This window comes from Pinus tabuliformis, chromosome 9 (assembly GCF_031772625.1).
Source record: "Pinus tabuliformis cultivar Carrire ecotype Pingquan chromosome 9, CPIR1, whole genome shotgun sequence".
Taxonomy (NCBI): Eukaryota; Viridiplantae; Streptophyta; class Pinopsida; order Pinales; family Pinaceae; genus Pinus; species Pinus tabuliformis.
The window spans coordinates 1356512768-1356533914 of record NC_142307.1 but is presented as its reverse complement, the minus strand read 5'-3'; the positions used below and the strand labels follow the sequence as shown (position 1 = coordinate 1356533914).

The window sequence follows — 21147 nt, the reverse complement described above, 5'->3', positions numbered from 1 at the left end:
CCGTCCCGGAGACTTGGTGGAACATTGGTATTTATATGAGCCTTTGAGGTATTCGAATGACCTAATTTAGCCTAATGATGCCCCTAAAATAAAATTTGAATTTCCGTAAAGTTTTTATGACTATATAAATCCATGACCTCATTTTATTCGTTCTTGGAGATTTTTTGTATTATGATACAAATTGAAATTTTTTTCCTTCTATTTATTCTGTGTTATTTTTAAGACTTTCTGTACTTCTCTGAATGCTATATTTTTGTCACACATCAAATACATTAACCCCATTTTAATTGTATTTCGTGATAATACTTTGTATATGTTGATCCCAGCGAGGTGAGTTTTCAAGTGTTTTGCCCTTTGATAACTAGGTTCTAATGTTAATCTTGTCAGATTCCTGGTAATACGGGGTGTGTTGCTAGAACATGTGCAGCATCAGCAGTTGGTCTACATCTCATTGAGGTGATTTCTCTCTCAAAGACTACCATTTCTCATTTGATTGCATATCCAATATCCAGATGATAATAGCTGCAGACTTTTCGTGATATTTTTTTTGAGGCTGTTTAGGTGCATATTTATATTTTTTGGCATTATAGTGTTTTTTCTTTGATGTTTCTTTCATTGTGGATATTGTTATGTTCAGCCTCTAGGTTTCCAAATTGATGACACAAAATTGAAGCGTGCGGGTTTGGACTACTGGCCGTATCCTTTCATGCAGATTTTACTAGTGTCTTTATATCTGAAATCACGAAAATGAAGGAATTTGTCTGAACTAAGGTTTTTTAATATTTTTTGACAGAAGAATTGATTAGATATTTATCATCTTTTGACCTTGTTTTAATCCTGGAATGTAATTTCTTACTGGACATTATAATTAGTTTTCTTGTGGATAATCCATGCTTAGGCTGTCAATAACAGAAAGCCTTCAATTTTCAAAGGTGTATTCTTTATAGTGGTATGCTTCAGAAGTGTTAGCATATGCCCTTTTGTTTTGTATTACCTCTTAATATATTTTTGGCTAATGTACAGCCTGTATGATTCTATGATAGTTTATTAAAGGCTTTTAGTTTCCTTCTGGACAGAATCTTTTGGCACTGCCTTATAACATAATTCCCGTTAATGTACTTCCTATTTCCCACTCAAGTCCTCACATAAGGTGTCAAAGTCCTTACTCATGAGGCATAGACCTAAAGGCAACTTCGGAGGATTCATATGCTGTAACCTCACCAACTCCCTCCCACTCTTTAGGTTGGTTGATTTCCAACTCAAGGGGGGAATCCCTAAACACTATGTCTTGAATGGAAAGTGTAAATATGTTTTTATGATTAATTCCTGCCATAAATTCTAGATTTATGACATATCAAATAAGCCTTAGTGATAAAACAATGGGGTTTTTAGGCCTAAAGACAAATCTGAATGTATGGACGAGTTGATAATTTATTTCAGATTTTAGGACAGCCAAAGAAAGAGTCTTTGTCTTGAAAAAGGAGACTAAGCAAGCTGATGTTTTATATATCTAATTTTCTGATCTCAATGGAGCCCACAAGTGCATTTGGGCATTCAGGAATGAATATAAATTCATATTTTGGCATTTATTTACTTCAGATTTGACACCAGAAAGACATGATATTAAAGTTATGATTTAAAGAGGGCTGGAAAGCAAGACTTGTGCCTGGACTCATGCATGAAGAACTGGTGCACATGTATGAAACTGGAGACAAATGAGATTGCATGCATGGATCAAGGAGGTGATGTAGCATAAAAAATGAGTTAACTAGATGCATGTAGCAGTTAACGGGGATGCCTTCCTTAGTGGACTGAAGTCAAGAGCACTTCACATCAGTTTATCATCAGTTATACTAAGAGCATCTCCATTCCATTTAAGCGCATGGTTCCTTCTCTCAGTTCATCTCTAGTTCAACTAAATGCATCATCAGTAAACTAAAGCACATTTCTCTCTCTTTTTCTAGTTGATCACCACTCAACTGAAAGAGACTCTCATGTGAGCTAGTGCACATGGCTACTTCACATCACTTCATTAAGTGGAGTGAGTGCATGGGGGAGAGACTCCGCCTAGACTAGCACACGGATTCTTCAACTCTAGTCTCTCTAACCTCATCTCAACTTGAACTAAGAGGACTCCACTCAAACTAACTCAAGGCTTCACTTCAGCTCATGATAGCTCAACACTCCACTTGAACACAAGTGTTTGGACACTTCACTCTACTCTTTCTTTGGGTCAACAGAGTTCATCTTCGATTGGACAAAGGCATATCTTCACTTGCTTAGAGATTGATGACAAGTTCACTTCACTGCTGTCACTAATGCACATGAATCTCCTTGCATGTCTAATTCGACTCCACCTACTCACTAATGCGCATGGGAGGAATTGTTAAAAGAAGGTCCTTGTCCTTGTTTGAAGGTTGGATTTTTCTTCTTGGCAGCAGCATAACTCTCGTTTTTCCTCTCTCCTATTCTAGCTTCTATTACTTTGTGTAGGGAACATCATTGGATCAGTTCTGTATCTGTCTCTATGGTGTGAAAATTTCTGAATTTAACACATCAGAAACCCCTACTGCAATATCCGTTTTATTATCTCCTACTTGTTCTTTACATTGACAATTTATTTATATGCATAAATATCGAAATAAACACAATTGCAGCCTTCACAGACATACGGATCAGCAACTGAAATAAACTGAGACAACACAAGGGACACTGTTATTTTTGGACAGTCGTCCCCGGAAAAACCCAATGCGGAAAAACCGGTGTAGCAAATATGAGGGTTTTATTATTATGTAGTTTTCTGAATACAACTAGGGTGTTAGAAATGGCTCACCCTTCAGAGATTTTCCTTAGCAGAAGTACCTTGCTCCGGAGACAAATATTTCGGTTGATCAGCAACCGGATGATGAGCCCCATAGTGACTTCAACTGTTCCTTAGCTGGACAATGAAAGCTGCTCCAAGCTTCCTTCCGGAACTGCCTCACCCTCTACGGCTCTGCGTCTGCCTCTCAGCTCTCAGTTTGCCCCATGAAAACACCACAACGCAACTCTTTCTGCCCAGCGTTAGCTCTGCTAGCCTCTGCATCTGCATGCGTAGCTTCTCGGCCTCCTGCGTCCTCAGCGCTGGCCCTCCAAGCCTTTGCGTCAGCTCTGGCTTTCTCTGCATCAACTTAGGCTGCCTCTGCGCTGTCTCTCCTGCACTATCTCTGCCTCTCTGCTATGTATTCTCGGCCTTCTGCCGAACTGCCCCTCGCTGCAACAGATCACTAACTCGATTTCTCAGCAAATCTTGCCCCAGAAAATCGAATTCTTGATCAACTTGGTGTATCTCCAACTGACCCTCAAGTCCCTTCTTATACTTTTCTTGTTGACAATTCAATGATCGAGATTAAGTCCCTAATCAACGACGAAGATTAGATCTGGCTTGATCCTTGTTATTTAGAATTTTCTCACCCATATTATATTAATACACATTAATATTTTAATTTTCCTAAGTTTAGACTTAGGGTCTCATTAAAAATATTAATTATTTTAATATCTCAACATCCGGGTGGAATTTCCCCAAACGATTTATGGGTCTTGGAGATCTCATTGCCTTAGCCTCTCCACCAATTTTCATGGCTAGAGCACATCCGATGCTACCAAAAATCAACCTATGGTGCAATCAACCTTTTAGCTAATGCAGAATAAAGCTTGACTATGCTTCTTTTTGGATCTTGAAGTTTGTTGGTACTTTGTGACTTCTTTGTGCATTGTTTTAAATGTCTATTTAGCCTTGTATCTTGATAGTATTTATCATTTATAAGTGCTCTATCCTCTTTTTATTCTTACCATTTTTATGCCAAAGCAAGGGGAAATTTCCACCACCAAAATTTAAAAGAATTCTCATAATCTTTGGCTGCTTGATTGCATACTAAAGGTCATTTTTATGTGCTGTTATATTAGTTTATTTTGAATATTTTTTTTACACAAAAATGAGTATATTATCATTAAAATCTGCGCCCCGTCGCAACAAATACCCAGGAGTTACATCAGCATTTTCACATCTAACCAGAGAACAGAAGCATTACAGACCTTTGACATAGTAAGACTCAGGAAACTAACCTTAGACTCTATTACATTTGATTACAAAAAAGGAACACTAGGAAGCTAGCTATGGACTCAATTACAATCAGTTACAAAAAGAATAAAAGACCCCTGTAGCAAGAACCATGCAGTTTAGTCATTATCCGTTGCTAGTCGATTAAGATCAATCTCCCTTTTGCCAGACTTATCCTGATTCTGGGCAGTGCCTATAGGAGTTTTGCTGCTCAATTGGAGTTCCATAATTATGTTCTGGAGTGCGTCTACCTCATCAGTCAGGCGGGCAATCTGATTCTGGAGGACTAATAATTTCTCAGTTTGATCCACCTGGGTGTGATACATTTGGCAGAATTTCACTTGCAAGTCATAATCTGCCCTGTGGAGGGCTTCATGTGCTGACAGACAATGAGAACAGGGGCCGTCTGTTGATTTGGGGTAGCATCGGATGTGCTTTAGCCACGAAATTTGGTGGAGAGGTTGGGGCACATGAGATCTCCAATGCCCAGAAAGGGCTTGGGCAAATTCTAAACAGATTAGGAGATATTAAAATAATTAATATTTTTAATGGAGTCCCTAAGTTTAAACTTAGGGAAAATAAAATATTAATGAGTATTAATATGAATCTATGCTAGAGTGGTCCAAAAAGACATGGATCAAGCCAGATCTAATCTTAGCCGTTGATTAGGGACTTAATCTCGGCCGTTGAATCGTCAACAGGAAAAGTATAAGAGGAGGCTTGAGGGTCACTTGGAGATCACACGAGAGGATTAGTCATTCTATTCTCTAGAGCGGGGTTTGCTAAGAGAGATAGAATCAATGATCGGGAGAGTAGCTGAGGGGCATTGAGTACAGAAGAACAGAGAAGGCAGAGAGTTTGCCGGGAGAGTAGCACAATAACCAAGGAGGGTGATGTAGAGCCAACAAAGGCTCACGCAGGACCATGCAGAGGTAGCCAAGTGCTGCGCAAAGCACTAGAGGGGCTAGCATAGCTGACGCAGAGGCTCCTAGAGCTCACGTAGGGCCTCCTGGGGCTGACGCAGGGCCAACGTGAAATAGAGAGGGTCTGACACAGTACAGATTGGGCAGACGCTGGTGTTGCAGGAGCAGTTTTGTGCTGAGGAGCTGCTAGAAGGGTTTTCTGAAGTTTCAACCAGGGGATTTCTCTCAAACTATGAGGTATAGCTGCTAAGGAAATTCTCTGTTGGGTAGGCCAGTTACGTCACCCAAATTGTACTCTAATATTACTTAATAAGAAAACCCTCAGATAGCTGCATCGATTTCCTGCATTGGGTTTTTCTGGGGACATTGGTCCAAAAATAATGGTGTCATGTAGTGTGTTTGTTCTTGTTTAGTTTAGTTGCTGATCTGTAATATGTTGAGCATGCACTAGTGTTTATTTTCAGTGTTTACTTTGTAAATAACTTGTTAAAGAAAAATTAACAAGTAGGTAGGAATAAATAAAAAAAAGTGCATGAAGGATTTCTAAATTAAGTAAATTTAGAAACTTCAACATTGTCTTCTGAGGAGTCCTTTGATTTGTAATCTAATGTCATGGGGAAACCTTGTCCAAAATTTCGACATAAACCAAAAGCAAAGGGAAACCGCCAGATAATCCCCACACTGGCCTTAAAGCCAAAAACCAAGGGAGATTCGAGCTTAACTGTGTTAATTTTCCTTATGGCTTAATTGTTCTTTGCTTTAGATAATTGCATTTCATCCTTTCCATATTGAATTCACCCCACAACATCATAACATTTTTCAGATTTACAACATTATTCAACAACATATGCAATTCTATAGAATTACAATATCATCATCATCAATGTAGCGAAACATAAAGGAACAATAGAAGAAAAGCATTCACACATAGAGGCACCAAGGTTGGTCACAGACCAGGGCAAAGCCCACTACGAGGAAAACCCTTTCAAATTCTTCTTCTTATTAGATTGTCATTGAATGTTTCAGCAAAGAGAGAGTACAATGATCCATATCTTCAACTAGAAGACTATCCAATGAAATGAACTAAACAACATCCAAGAGATGAACCCAATAATGCTAATAATAAAAAACCTGATTCAGAAGCCTGCAGTCAACTGACGAAATCTCCAGTCAACTGTAAAACTCAAACCCTAGCTCCCAACCGCACGCAAAGAGTGATGTGCGTGTGACTGAAACCCTCCAACCACACGCATGAGCTTGCATGCCTGCGGTTGCGACCGAAATTTCCCTGAAGCATGCCTGCGGTTGGAAACCAAAACTCTACACACACGTGTGAGCTTCAGATCTTGCAATCTCAGACTTGTATGGACCAATCTTCGCGACCCAGCCTTAGACCTGTGCGAGCCAAACCCAAAGAAAGAAGAATGATCATAATGATATCCAAGTGAGGGTCACTTGACGTGTATTTATATCCATCCATGGGTGTCCAGTTTCTCTTTTGGGCCGATCTGACCTTTTGTGCACATGTGGGATTTTCTTCAAAAATACACTTTCCCTTGTCGAAATTGAGCACTTAAATACTCAAAATTGGTCCTCTCGAAAAGAGGAATCTAGTTCTATGATTGGAATTTGTCACTGAGCTGCCAAAAATTAACAAACTTGTCCACTTCATATTTACTAGGGTGATAATTGTCAGACTTCTTTGATGAGGGAATTAGAGTCGACTGTATGACAAAGGATGCAAACGAACAACGCCATTCATGAACCAAATACAAGCATAGATTTTTGAGGGGCCTTTGAGTAGTCGGGATATCATCCAACAAAGCCTTAGAAATTCTTAATTGGAATGAATTATTGTTCATAACTGTGAGAGACCAGCCTAGGCTTCTAGAATTCCCAACCAATTCGAGAAGATTTCCGAAATTTGAAATGAAAACAGGAAACAAAGTTGTACCTTTACGAAAAGGAGCCCGAACCAAACTGATGTCGTCTGGGAAAGGGTTTCTAGGTGATGCTGAGGTGGCTTTCGAGCTAGAGAGCCGTGACTGCTAAAATTCACATGAGCTGAAGTGACGAATCCATAGACTCAACCCACAGAGAGGAGATAGCAAAATTTTGAAGTGGAGCTCTTCACAGAATTCCCGGAAAATTGACCTCCTTGACGCCACCCTTGAAACCCAATACTTCACTAGAACCAAATTCATGAACTTCTAAGAGAATGGAGGATGTGGAGAAGCACCCACATACATGAATGCAATTGGATCAGGACTCAACCCAAATTTAACATTAATTCCCCAGTCAAGTCGCACGATTCGCACTAGATTGGCATTAAATTTCTCAATACTTCTATCGAAGGGATCCATCATTACCTGAGAGGATGGCGATTCAAGGTCTGGGGTAGAGGAATGTTGATAATCCAAGCATGCTAGAAGAAGATCATTGTCATTGCATGGCGATATTTCACACTATTCGCCATGTCAAGAGAGAAGAGAATATGAACATAAGGGTTAACTTTATTGTAAACAACATAATTCCAAAGGAAATAAAGAGTAATGTGGAAGAGGGAAGAGGGGATTTGGGGGTAGGGATAGGGATTAGTATTAGTTCTGAGGGGAACCACATTTCTACAATGGAAGGACCAAGGTGACAACCAAGCAAATGGGGCCATAAAATACTCAAGGAATGGAACATAGTCTTTTAGAGTCATTTATTTCTAACATAGTCTCTTCCAAGGAGCAGGCTTTATTAGCTTGCAGATCAACTTCCTCATTGTTGGTTCTGAGAATATCTGTGAAGTGAAAAAAAGCACCCGATCTTTTGATCCTTTGGAGCACCAATCCAAGAGAATTATCTTTTGGACTATTCTCATTATTAAGATACTGAATAGTAAGCAACAAATCTCCTAAAACAATGATATCTTTAACATCCTTATCCTTACCTATGCTTAGACCTTGTAGGAGTCCATATATCTCTGCCTGATTGTTGGATTTCCTTCCAAGACCCCAAGAGAATTTTACTTCCGTTGTTCCCTCGGGATTTAGTAAAATCCTTCCCCCTCATGCCACTCGTTTTATTTTGTAGATTTGTGTAATGTCCCTTCCTAAATTATTTTGGAACAGGATTAATTTCTACATTTTGGGGCCAATTTTGGAGGATATGGGGCCCATTTGATTTTTATTAGAAGACTTATGAGTTAGAAGTAAGTTACTTTGGTTTTTGTTAGTAGTGTGTGGGGCCACCCACACAAGGAAAAACTCACTCCCTAAGCCAATGTTTCGAAATGCATGAGGGAAATCGAAGGCTTGGTGAGGGACCCATGTAGGAGGGAAAAGGGAAGGAAAAATGATCCACGAAATCTATAAAAGGGAGGCAACACCCTTCATTTGACATCTTTTGGCATATCAAATTTCTTCTCAATTGCTCGTGTTGCTTAGCCGGGTCACTTGCTGTTTAGCATGAGTTTTCTAAGCGGAGAACTCACTCTTTCTTCGGGGGACTTCGAGTGCCACCCTAGAGAGGTTCATCCATAATCTTTCGGAGGTGATTTTCAATGTGGTTTCCAGCATTTGTATTCAGAGTCTTTCTGGTGGTGTGTATTCCTGGAAGACGCAGTGGGAAAATTGAGTTGAGGTCCTTTGCATTCTTCAGAGGAGTTATTGTTAGGGGAAATTCTGGGAAAGAAGCTTTGGGTGATTTGCTGTTCATTTGGGTGAGTTTTTGGGCTGAAGATGATAGCTTTCTTCAGTGAGGATTTTGTAGTTACTGGGGCCGGCGCAGAAGGCAGAGGCTGTGCACACGTGGGTGGTGGAGACTCAACTATTGGAGTTGTTCCTTGCCAGGAGAAATAAGGGAAGTATTAGTGGAGATGATTGCTACCTTTCCGTAGTGTTTGAGGAGTATTTTTTTGGTGTATTGACAGTCAGTGTGCTTCATCAGTTCTGGAGGACGTAGGGCTTTTTTGGGGTTGATTTTCGAAGGTCAAAACCAGGCCAAACCATTTCTGCATTTTTGTGGGTTTTGCTTGAGGAGCTTAGAAATAATTTTGCAAAATTTTCTAAGCCCTGGAGGTGGGGTTTTCTGCCATATCTTTGCAGTAGATAGTGTAAAATTGTTGGGGACTGTGTAGTGCAGCTGTTGGACAGTTGATTGTAGCTCCGAATTGTCATTGCTTCACCTGGGCTTTGCTTTGCTTGCCTCTGAGGCAAGCCCAGGTGCATTCCTTTCATATTTTATATTTTGGCACCCATTTATAATAAAATGACTCAGCTGCTTCCATATTTCTGATTGTTATGTGTGTATTCTAATTGCTTTGAAATTTTTGTGGTGAAAAATTGTTATTCGCTTGCATATTGTTGTTTTTCCTATTTTGGGACATTACAGTGGTATCAGAGCTCAGATCTTGGCTCAGCCATGGTGGACTTTCCTATGAGTGAGGAGGACAGATAGAATATTACCTATAAAAGGCAAAGGTACCAGAACAGGGTGAGAGAGCTAGAGATCACCTTAGACACTGAGGACCGTGGAAAGGCAATGATAGTAGAGGATATGGGGGAGCCCATGAGTAGAGAGGAGGTGGCCTTTGAGAGTCTCTTGAAGGCCCTAAATGATTTGGCAAAAGGGCAGAAGGAGATGTTAGATGAGATCAAAATGCAGAAGGATGGAACACTCACCGAGATTTTCTATTTGGAGAGACTCCGGGAGCCTCTCAACAGTTTGACCACACTTCACCCACTGCGCAGCCACCATCCTCTAGTGGGCCAACTAGAGCCACACTACCTTCTTTCCTACCTTTGGCACTCAGTGAACCGGGAGGAGTTGATGATCAGATGCCTATGGGAGAGCATTTCAGGGGGTGGCAGTCCATGGGAGCAGACTTCAGAGAAGCACTATCTTTTAGAGATTATTGCCAGCTCAAGCAAAATGAGAGGGGGAGGAGCTATGGGGGCCATCGCACACAGATGTAACAACCTTGGTGAAAATTCCATGTAATAAAAGTTAATAAAGGAAAAATAATAACCATGGTTGATGGGACACTTATTCCAAGCTGAATGTTGGACAAGGCATCCTAGTGTGGGTGTTCATTGGTTTATTATGGCTAAGGAAATTGGAAAAGGCAATGGCAAAGGCTTTGGAAAGGAAAAATGACATTTTTGGCACATTTATTTATGAAAATAATGGAAATTAGGAGAAAAGGGAGGTGAAAGGTCACATATTGCTTGTAAGTAGTAAAATGAAGGAAAATAATGGAAAATTAAGAAAATAGAGGCCTCATTGATTAAAAGGCTTGTAAGGATAGTTGGTAACCTTTTGTTAGTTCAGTTTTGGAGCTCTCTCATTATTCTCTCTCTCTCTCACTCTTGGACACTTAGAATTTTCTTGGAGAATTTTGGCATTGGATCAAGAAAGACAAAGAAGGCAAGAGGAAGCAAAGATCAAGCAGGGAAAGGTAGGATCAAGAAGTTACAACATGATTCTTTGCAAGTATCGATTTACATGTGTATTTTCCTTGCTAGATTTGGCATGCATGGTATTGCATGTGGTTCTTTTGCTGTTATGACATGAGTTTTGCCAGGTGTAACAATGTTTTTAGCCTAGCCTTGCCATTTCTGGATAGCCATGGTGTGATGGGGTTCTCATGTTTTGGTTGAGTTGGATTGTCGGATGGATTCGAAGCTGAGTGAGGTGGATCTCCAAATAATAGAGCACATGGCCTAGTGGTCCCTGAACCGGACTGTGGATCACGGTAAAGCCACTGGCCTAGTGATCCCTGAGCCAGACTATGGGTTGCGGTAAAGCCATGATTGTGTTGCTTCAGTGGGCCTAGGAATCCTTGCCGGTGAATGGCAGGATATACGGTAAAGCCAAGAGGTGGTTTGCTCTTTGTTGGGCCTAGTAATCCCGGTTTGGGATATGTGGTAAAGCCTAGAGAGTGGGTCTCGGTTTAGGGCCTAGTGATTCGGGTTTGGATTGCGGTAAAGCCTGAGAGACTAGGAGACATGAAAATTCCTCACGATGTAGGTGGAGAAATCCGGTGGCATCCATGCTTGTTTGGCCTAGTGATTGGGTGGAGATTGTTGACCACTGGAGTGGCACTTGATGATTATATGAAGACTCCATGCCCAAGGATGATCCAGAGGACACTTGTACCATCAGATATCATCAATCAACAAAGTTTTTTAACTCTATTTCTATCTTCTCATCATCTTTCTTGTACCCAGATTCCACACCTTGCGGGGAATTGTAATAAGTGATACTAGTAATGATGAGTTTTTGAGTCTGTAACAGGCCTAGGATGTTGGGACTCGATCAGCGAACGAGTACACCTTGGAGTGTTTTTTTATCTGGTTAATTATCCCTTCTTTTTTAGAGGCGGATAATTTTCTGGGTTTTTTCACTCACGTTTTACTCCAAAGCCGGGGTGATGGTTTGAAGATTGAGCCCCTAACACATCTTAGTGTCTAGAGTCGATGTATATTACCATACTAGATCACACAAAAAATTTCGTGGAATTTGGTTAGGTCTAGGTAGTCATTTTTTTAACTTTTTAGATTTTCTGCAGTGTGGAAATTGCTAATAAAATTGTATTTGTAATGTAATAATTGATGTCTAGAAAAGTTGTATGGGGTATGAGTAATGAAATTTGCATCTCTCACCCTCAACTTTCTACTATGACACACTTTGATGGGTTAAAAATGTGTTTTTAACCTTCAAAACCCACTTTTCCTAGGTTTAGTGGGAAATCTGTCAATTAATTAAGCCAGAAATTAAAAAAATGGAGAAATATAAATATCCACACATGCTAAATGTTGTGGAAATGAGGTGGAAAATTATGGGGGAGTTAAAGTGCAGTCCCAAAGTGATGTGGACTCCTAAAATCAAGGAAATGACATGTGCTCAAATAAAATCAAATTTCTAGCATTCAGTGAGAAAACTGCTTACTTGGAAATTTGAATTTGTGAAGTTAATGCACATTTGGGAGGATTTGGTGGAGACTTTTGTGAGAAATTGTCTCCACATGGGTTACCACCCATATACACTTGTCATTAAATGTTGTGGAAATGACGTGGAAAATTATGGGGGAGTTAAAGTGCAGTCCCAAAGTGATGTGGACTCCTAAAATCAAGGAAATGACATGTGCTCAAATAAAATCAAATTTCTAGCATTCAGTGAGAAAACTGCTTACTTGGAAATTTGAATTTGTGAAGTTAATGCACATTTGGGAGGATTTGGTGGAGACTTTTGTGAGAAATTGTCTCCACATGGGTTACCACCCATATACACTTGTCATTCCGTCATAAAATTCGAATTTGGCACATAAGGGAAGAAGAAATGATGTCCACTTGCCTGAATTTGATTTTTACACTTGGCATTGGAGCTCCATTCAACAAATTTGAATTTCTCTTTGGGATTGTCACCTCATGCCACTTGTTTAATCACTTCTACATTGGGATTGGCTCCCATAGTTCTATATAATAGAGCTTTGAGCTCTCATTTGGATCATAGATTGTTACTAGCTATTGTGATTGTGGAAGCGCTGCTGCCTTGTACACTTTCAGAAATATCAATAAAGACTTTGGGGTTTCATTCATGAGGTGTTCCTCCTTTTCGAGTGTTATGAATTGTTGATTATTGGTATAATTCCTTTTACTCATGCTTTGATCTAATTTGTTTCCATATTCTCTTGTAGATTTGTTAATGTAGAGCTATTTTGCATTGCCATTTGATTTAGAAGTATGATCTAGGTATAGAATGCTCTAGTTGGTTTTAAATAAATCGCTAGAGTATCTTATCATTGTTTATTGTTGAATCTATATGGAACTAATTCTTGATTGAAATTTTGTAGAGGGAACATCTTGTTGGGATCATAGAATCAAGCGTGAGTGTAATGACCCGCCTATAAATAAGATTAAAATCTACAATTTAAAATTAATAAAATAATAATATAAATTAATTAAAATTATAAAATGTATAAATTTAATTAATTCATTAAAAAAATAATAATAAATAAACTTTATTAAATCAAACTACGTATCCAAATAAAAAAATCAACGAAATCAAATGAGATTGGATTTCGTAAAAGTTACACGTAACCAAATTATTGACACAGAGATGTGAAGAAGGCGATGGATGAGGAAATAAAAGGAGAAGGGAAAAACCATTTTGGTGGGGGGAAACAACAGAGTGGAGAACAATTTTTGGATACTGTAGTACAACTATGAAGGGAACTTGAGTCTTGATTATACTGAAGTTTTTGGGCACGAGGGAATCAGATTGCTTCAATAGGAAAGCTTTCTGAGACTAAGTACCTAGGTTGTACTTAGTTCGGCAGGGAGGTTTTGGTCGTTTTAGTAACATAGTTGGACAAGAATTACAACAGAGCAGACAAATTTGTAGCAAAGCAGACGAATTTACAGCAGAGCAGACGAATTTGTAGCAGAGCAGACAAATTTGTAGCAGAGCAGATAGGTTGGTATTCATTAAATTAATCTTTTAAATTCATTAATTCAAATTTTCATGTTCTGGTATTAAATAAGACAAATTTACAATTAGGGTTCTTACAGTGAGGGGAAGTCTTTGGAGAGACCAACCCACTCTTGATACATTCTTAAAGGAGCTCTCATTTGTTCTTTGAGCCTTCTTAAAGTGGTTTTGCAGGGGTTTTGGCACATAGCTTGGACACAAGCCGAGCACTTCTAAATCTAAATCTCTTTTAAAAAACATTGTACTTCATTTCTTTCATTTATTATCTAAGATCTTGAAGATGGCTAAGCAAAGACGAGAGTTTACTCTCACTTTTTAGCTTAGCCTTTTGTAAATTATAATTGTACATATACATTATATCTTGTTGATTTTTTCACTAATACTTAGCTTATTTTGCAGTCATTGTTTGGGTTGTTTGCTAACTCTTGTGTGGCAGATTTTGAAGAGAAACCTCCCGCAACATCTAACAAGTGTTTGCAAGACCTTTGAGAAATGTCGGGGGTTCGATTTCCAAGGATGTTGTGAGCTCTTTTGAGGCTTATTATGGCCAAGTCGAGTTCACTAGAGGTCTGCCCATTTTCCTCTCTAAGTCATGGGCATTTGGAGGAAACTTACACCTTGTTTCCCTTACATAAGTTTTGTGAGATCTTGTCACTACTTTATCAAGAAAGGAGGTCTAGTGTCCAAGTTTCAAGCAATTATTGTGAGGACTCTCCTTGAAGTTTAGTTGAGGACTTTGAAGGGCCCTCTTCTCATTGTAACATTAATAAAAGATCTAATTTGCTTGTTGGAGCTTGGGATTTCTCCCGTGGTATCCTATCTCCCCATTTAGAGGGAGGCTTCTCTTGGGTGGATTGAGTCTTGACATTTGCATGGTTTAAGCTTTCAGACTTCATTCACTTACATGCATGCTTTAATTGGGAATTAACACAACCTTACAATCACATTTCGTTAAGTTAAAGTTTGTTACATTTTCATTTGAGCTTTGCATTCTCTATCTCATTGTTGTTTGAAGCTACAAGCTTACACTTTACTTTGGGCAATTCATCCTTTACATGCAAGCATTTTATATTCTTAACAAACTTTGATTCGTTTCCATTTACCTCGGTAATTTGTTTCATGAACACTTGAATACATGCTTCATTTTTATGCTACATTGTTATCTTGAATATTGGAGCAATTTATTGTCATTGTCTATTTGAAACAAATTTTACTTTCAAGCAAATTACTTGTATCATTTTAATTCATTGATGAGACACATGCAACACTTGTAAGCTAATTTTATTCCTCCAATTGAAGTTATAATTGCAACTTATGTTGAACACTATTTCATTTTCAAGCATTGCAAATCAATCTCTTTGAAGAATTTGCATGTAGCATCACTTTCATTTGGGGAATTAACACAACTTGCACTTCATCTAGGCATTTTAGTATAGAAAGGCCCTAAGCCTCATTAAAATTTTACCTCCAACATAAGTTGGTTGAAGTAGACATCTTAGGGACCCTCTACTCCTCTATTGACTCCTCATTGTGAGATCTATATCTTTGGACGAAGATGAGGTCAGAGGATTGAAGAGTTAAATTGTAATCTTGTTGTAGAGATAATTAATAAAATTAGCCAATAGCACTTTCCATTACATTTATTTTACTTGTCTCTTGATGGTTTGAGTTTTCATATGCAAAGTCTATTCCAAAAGCAAGTATTGTAATCTTTTCAAACAAGTGTTTTCTTTTCATGCTTCAAGTCTAATTGCATATTGATGTTTTGATTTAGCACTTTCTTTCTTTTACATTTCCAAGATAATTATTAATTTTTGGGTTTTGGCAAGATATGTTTCACATGTTTTGATTTATAAAGAGTATTATCTCAAAAACATTTTGTATCTTACATATTTTGTGCTAACAACTTTTGTTTACATTTTAGGGTTACTTTGCTTTCTCTTTTGAGAGCATTGCATTTTACTGTGAGCAAATATATCTTTAAATTGTTGAGAAAATTCCTTATAAGGCACTAGTTTTATGTTTTTTGCAATATTAATGATTGACATTATTATTTTAAGTTGCTTACTTCATATTTGCTCATAAATCATTAAAAGTAATCAATTTTCACTATAACACTCTCCTAGAAACTCACATCTTTTAACTTAACTTTTCATTCATTAGGGACCACCCCCCTTAGCTAACCTAGGAGATAGCTCAAACGGAGAGAGTCAGGATTAGTGTGACAACCCCTTTCATTGAGTTCCCTGCCACCAACCACACCTTGTGGGGTTGAAGGCTTTTCTCACTAACCTGTAGGTAGGTGTAGGTAGCAGGGGCAACAGAGATCATGGTAAAGCTTGTTATGACTTATTTATTGTGTTGGCCTAGTGATCCGGGATGGATTATTGTAAAGCCTGGTTTCTATTGATGAGGGTGAGGTGGTTTAGCCTCGGGATGCCTTGGTTGCTTCTTTGGTTTGAGTCCCACATTCATGCTTGGAATATGGCACGAGGGTGAATAGTTGAAGAGAGATTTGGTTTAGCCATTCTATGGTCGGGTGGAACGTGGTAGCCCCATCCTTGCTTTGGATTCTGCATCATTGATGAAAGGTTGTTTCTCCTTGTATTTCTATGAGTATTATACTGATTTATATGTGGATCATATGGCCGTGATTTCATTGGTATTTCTGCTGCTATTATGCTGGTTATGTATGTGTTTTATGATAGTGGCTATATATGGCTCTCATCATGTTTTTACTTGTAAATGAATGGACAATGTGTCTATAACCTAATAGATGATAATGCAACAAATAACATGAGGGAACAATGGTTTTTAGCGTTTCTCAGATAAGTATGAGATCCCTATGCTTAAATATGTTGGTTACACGAGTAGATTACATATTTTTGATATGTTTGATGAAACGCCTGTCGTGGCTAGTAGGGGTATGGTTAAGGGCTTGTTATACTAGTTGCTTTTGCATCATTGTTTCCCTGTTATTTTACTGTTCTAGAGATGTCATTCAATTCTGGGCAGTGACCTGTGCTCTGGGCCTGAAAAGGTGGCTCAAAACCCGGGGACGCTGGCACAACATTGGACAAAATAGTCCCTAGACGCTGGCATGCCTATAGCATCAGAGCGTCCAGAGCCTCCTAGACGCTTGTAGGCATAGAATATGGGAGCGTCCAGAGGTTAAGTGGTCAAAAACATCAGTGGGACCCAGGGTCTAGCTACTTGAAGAGTTGGGATGGTTCTCAAGGGTCCTGTAGCTGATGTGGAAGGTTTGTATGTTGTGTTTTTGTCGATTCCAATTCTTTAAAGTCACATAGGAGGTTGAATCTAATCATAGTAGCCTCTCGTTGCATGTTTACCCCTATTGGCCGGTTACTTGGGTAGATGTGGGATGAGGGTGTTAAAGTAGAGCTATGAGTTGCAACGCACCATTGGGAAGATGTACTTCCCCACATACGATGGCACTACCAAGTGCACAACTCGTGCTTGGGTGGAGAAGCTGGACACCTATTTCCAGCTCAACAAGATGATGGAGGTAGAGGCCATTAAAATGGCCACTTTGCATTTGGAGGGGGAGGCACATGATTGGTGGTTTCATGGCTTGTCCACTCTGGGGCATGCTAGTGTGACCTCCTATGAGGATTTCACACGGAGAGTAGTGGAGCGTTTTGATCGGAGGGATCCGGAGGCTCACTTCAGGGAGTTGACCTAGCTCAGGCAGACAGGACATCCAGAGCATTATATTTCGGAGTTCCTGAGGGTCTCGGTCATGGTACCGTATTTGTTGGATGCTAGGCGAGTATACACATTTGTAGAGGGGCTGATGGAGCCACTGCATGGACTGGTGAAGTCACGCAGACCCTCTACTCTACTGGAGGTCGTGACTTGTACGAGAGACTTGCAAGGGGTCATCCCCAAGACCCGGGCACCCTTTCCACCACGCCAATGTTACTTGGGAGCGGGAGCGGGAGCGACCATTTTCAGAAGCTCCCGGTTTGGGAGCGAATCCCGGAGCGATTTTTTAAAAATATATATATTTTTTATATTTTTTAATTTTTGATACATATATGTCAACAAAAACATGTAGAATGATGAAATAGACATAAAAAACATAAAAAAACATAAATTGATCATTGAACCATATCACATCAATCATCTAGAAATTATAATCGTCATCAACCTTAGTAAAATTAAAATACATATTACAACTGCAACATATTGAGTCTTATAAATCATGATTCATCAAATTCAATATTAAAGTTTCAACTTCAAGCTTTCAGAATTGAAAATTCAATAACATTTATCATCATTGATCACCAAAGTAACAAGTTGTACTTGTAAGCCAAGTTTAACCATTACAAGAAGTAATATCGAAGATATTTCTAAGTCCTGACTCCTAACTTCTAACTGTTAACATGATATGAAATGTTAAAAATTTATAAAATGAAACATGAATAATGAGATGAAATGAAACAACTTTAGTGACTAGTCTTTCACAAAGCATCATATTCATAATTCACAATCATTACCAATGAGTTATAATTGCCAAGGCCCAACTTCAAACTTCAAATTTTCATTGTCACAGTGATATAATGTTTACAAAAAATATCATAATGTCATAATGATATGAAAGAGTCAAGAGTCAAGAATCAAGGACTCAAAACTCAACACTGAACAGTTATGAAAACTAAAGTGACAAGTCTAATAGAAACTAAAAAAGACAAGTAAACTGTAAATCTACAAGTGGCCCTTGCCACGAGAGTCTCCAGGAGTATAAGTAGGTCGTGGTGGTCTTCTAGGAGTCTCCCGCCCAGACCGACGACCAGAACTAGAGCCTCCACGCGAGGGTGCCGATGGAGGTGGCGACAGCAATGGAACAAGACTCGGGCCCCGAGAACTGCTACTGGATGGTGGAGGTGGAGGTGCCATGGCTGCTGCAGCTGCTTCAGCTTCATCCCGTACAAGCTCCTCTTCTAGTTCTTCCATATGTACAATGCCATCCTCCAAATTGTCGTCCTCAGGGTGATTGTCCCAAATTTTATATGTGGGATCTTCATTAGCCCGATCACAATAATGGCTCAACAACCTCAAGTTGTAGTGCACATAAACCAAGCTTTCTGCTCGGTTTTCGTTGAGCCTGTTTCTTTTCACATTATGTATATAACTGTAGGTGCTCCAACACCTCTCTGCAGAAGAAGAATTTACAACCTGTGAAAGAACTTTTATTGCCAATTTTCGCAAAAGTCCGTGGCCGCCATATGTTTCCCACCATGTGAGAGAATCAAATTTATCTTTGTCATCCATTGCATGGAAGTTACCATACAAACCACTGCCAGTGAAGTATCTGCCTATTTCAAGGCGCACAGCTGCACCTTCCTCCCTGTCAGGCACCAACTTTTCTAATGCTTCCAGATATCCTCTAGTTACCTCTCGATCTAAATGGGGTTTGGTCCTAACACCACCCCCTGTTGTAGGTTTGCCCAACCAAGAATCTGAGTAGTATTTTGGCGTAAGGATATACGCCAAGCAATGTAGTGGAAGGTTAAGCCTATTCCACCGTTCACACACACAATCGTGAATCAGTTTGTACAAGTCGGGATCTTTGTTATGAACAATGTCTTTTATTTCCCCCAACATGGTATCCATTTGCTCATACACCTCGCCAATCACTGGTTTGTCTGTATCTGCAAACCGAATCATGTTATAAATTGGCTGGGTGAAATCCATTGGTATTGTTCATTTTTGTTTTTGACAATATCATGCAACAGAAGGTTCAATGTGTGAACCAAACATCCAGACCAAAATATGTTCGGGTATTTATCCTCAATAATTGCTCCCGCTGCCTTACAATTAGGAGCATTATCAGTGATGACTTGGATGACATTGTATGGGCCAATACGCTCAATTGTTTCAAGCAATGCTTCTGCAATGTTGATAGCGGTCTTGAACTTGTCTGAGTAATCATGTGCAGCTAGAAAGATGGGACCACTAACAGACACAGCAAGAACACTTATCAATGGCTTGCCTTTTACATTTGTCCATCCATCAGATACAATGGACACCCCATTGTCAGTCCAAGAACTTGTCATTTTATTCAAAGAATGTGATATTTTTGCTTTTTCATGATCAAGGCCAACAGTTCTTGCCTTGTCATACCCAGGGCTCTTGTATCCTTTAGGGGCATCATTTATGGCAGAAACCATTTCGTGCCAATAAGGTGAGCGTAGAACATTGAATGTTATCCCACATGCATAGAGGAACCTGTAAACTTTTGAATCCACATCATTCCTACACCCCTCATCAAGGAAATCTGATATGGTTCTACGGCGTAAAGATGATGACCCTGTGCCTCCATGTCCATATCCACTGCCTTGGGAGGATGCTGAAGGAGTTCTTTGTGAGCTTGGTTCAAAGAAACCCCTTGATCTTTTTGCTCTGTATTGGGCGTCCTCCTCTTCCTTTATGTATTTGGCTCTATCTGCTGTTGACACCTTGTCACAAGTTTTGATTCCTATTTGTTTCTCTCCATCCCATGGCCTTTTCTCGCAGAGGTGTCTTCTAGCACGGGTGTATGAGCCTGTGTAGTCAGTGTTGCAATGGGGGCAATGAAATTTAGTGGTTCCACCCCCTCTCCCTGTTTCAGCCCTGTGAACATATTTCCACAATGGAGTTTGGTCTTGTTTAGTTTTTTGACCCTCATGTTCACCCTCCTCCACATCCTCCTCACTGGGGTTTTCACCCATTTGACTTCCTCTGGCTTCTTCATCCACCTCTTTAGTTTCAGGCCCCCTCCGTTTCCTACTCTCCACCACCATAATAACTAGAAAGGGGACCAGGAAGAGGAAAATGCCAATAAAAATCCTCAGGTCCATCGTGTTTGATGTTTGTAGGGTTTGAGTCTTGAATCTGCAAATTAATTTAGTTTATTGGGATTAATTCATTTAATTTATTAATTTAATTTAAATTAATGATCTTTAAACTCAAACAGGTAAATGAAACTAACCAAATTAACTACCTAACCAGCTAAACTAACTAAATGATTAAGTTACTTACCTCTGCAAGCTTCCTCCTCGCTCCTTGGCACTTGCTCCTCGCTCCTCAGCTCTGGCTCCTTGCTCCTTGCTCCTTTGCTCTTGCTCAGCTCTCAATCTCAAGCTCAATGAAGTTGAAATGAGTTTTTTTTGGCCCATTGGGCTTATAAACAAAAAAAAATTAGTTAAATTTTTTTGATTTTTCGGGTCCGGCGGAATTTTTTTCCGCTGAACCGCTCCCGGCCGGTTAAAAATTGCTCCCGGAGCGTTTTTTAATGCACGGGAGCGATCGGGGAGCGATCGCTCCCCGATCGCTCCCGGGCATTAAAAAGCGCTCCGGGAGCTCGGGAGCGATCGCTCCCTGAAACGCTCCCTATCAGAGCAGGGAGCGTAAATTTTTTTAAGGGAGCGCGCTCCCGAAAATCGCTCCCGTCCGGGAGCGATTTTGGGAGCGCGCTCCTGACCCGCTCCCGAGCCGCTCCGGCCCGGAGCGCGCTTCGGGAGCGGGTTCGAGGGGGGGGGGGGGCGCTCCCCCGTCCGGGAGCGATTTTGGGAGCGCGCTCCTGACCCGCTCCCGAGCCGCTCCGGCCCGGAGCGCGCTTCGGGAGCGGGTTCGAGGGGG

At 39.9% G+C, this 21147-nt stretch overlaps 1 protein-coding gene across 3 annotated transcripts in view; it reads left to right on the top strand.

The window, feature by feature from the left end:
- AGL26 (tRNA (cytidine(34)-2'-O)-methyltransferase) overlaps window positions 1–21147 on the top strand; it is a 229321-nt gene that overhangs the window by 112962 nt on the left and 95212 nt on the right. For all 3 annotated transcript variants that reach the window (XM_089439430.1, XM_089439429.1, XM_089439431.1), the window contains exons 3-4: window positions 388–456; window positions 638–696. In XM_089439430.1, the coding sequence (XP_089295556.1) occupies window positions 388–456; window positions 638–696 (128 nt within the window). The remainder of the gene's footprint in view (window positions 1–387; window positions 457–637; window positions 697–21147) is intronic.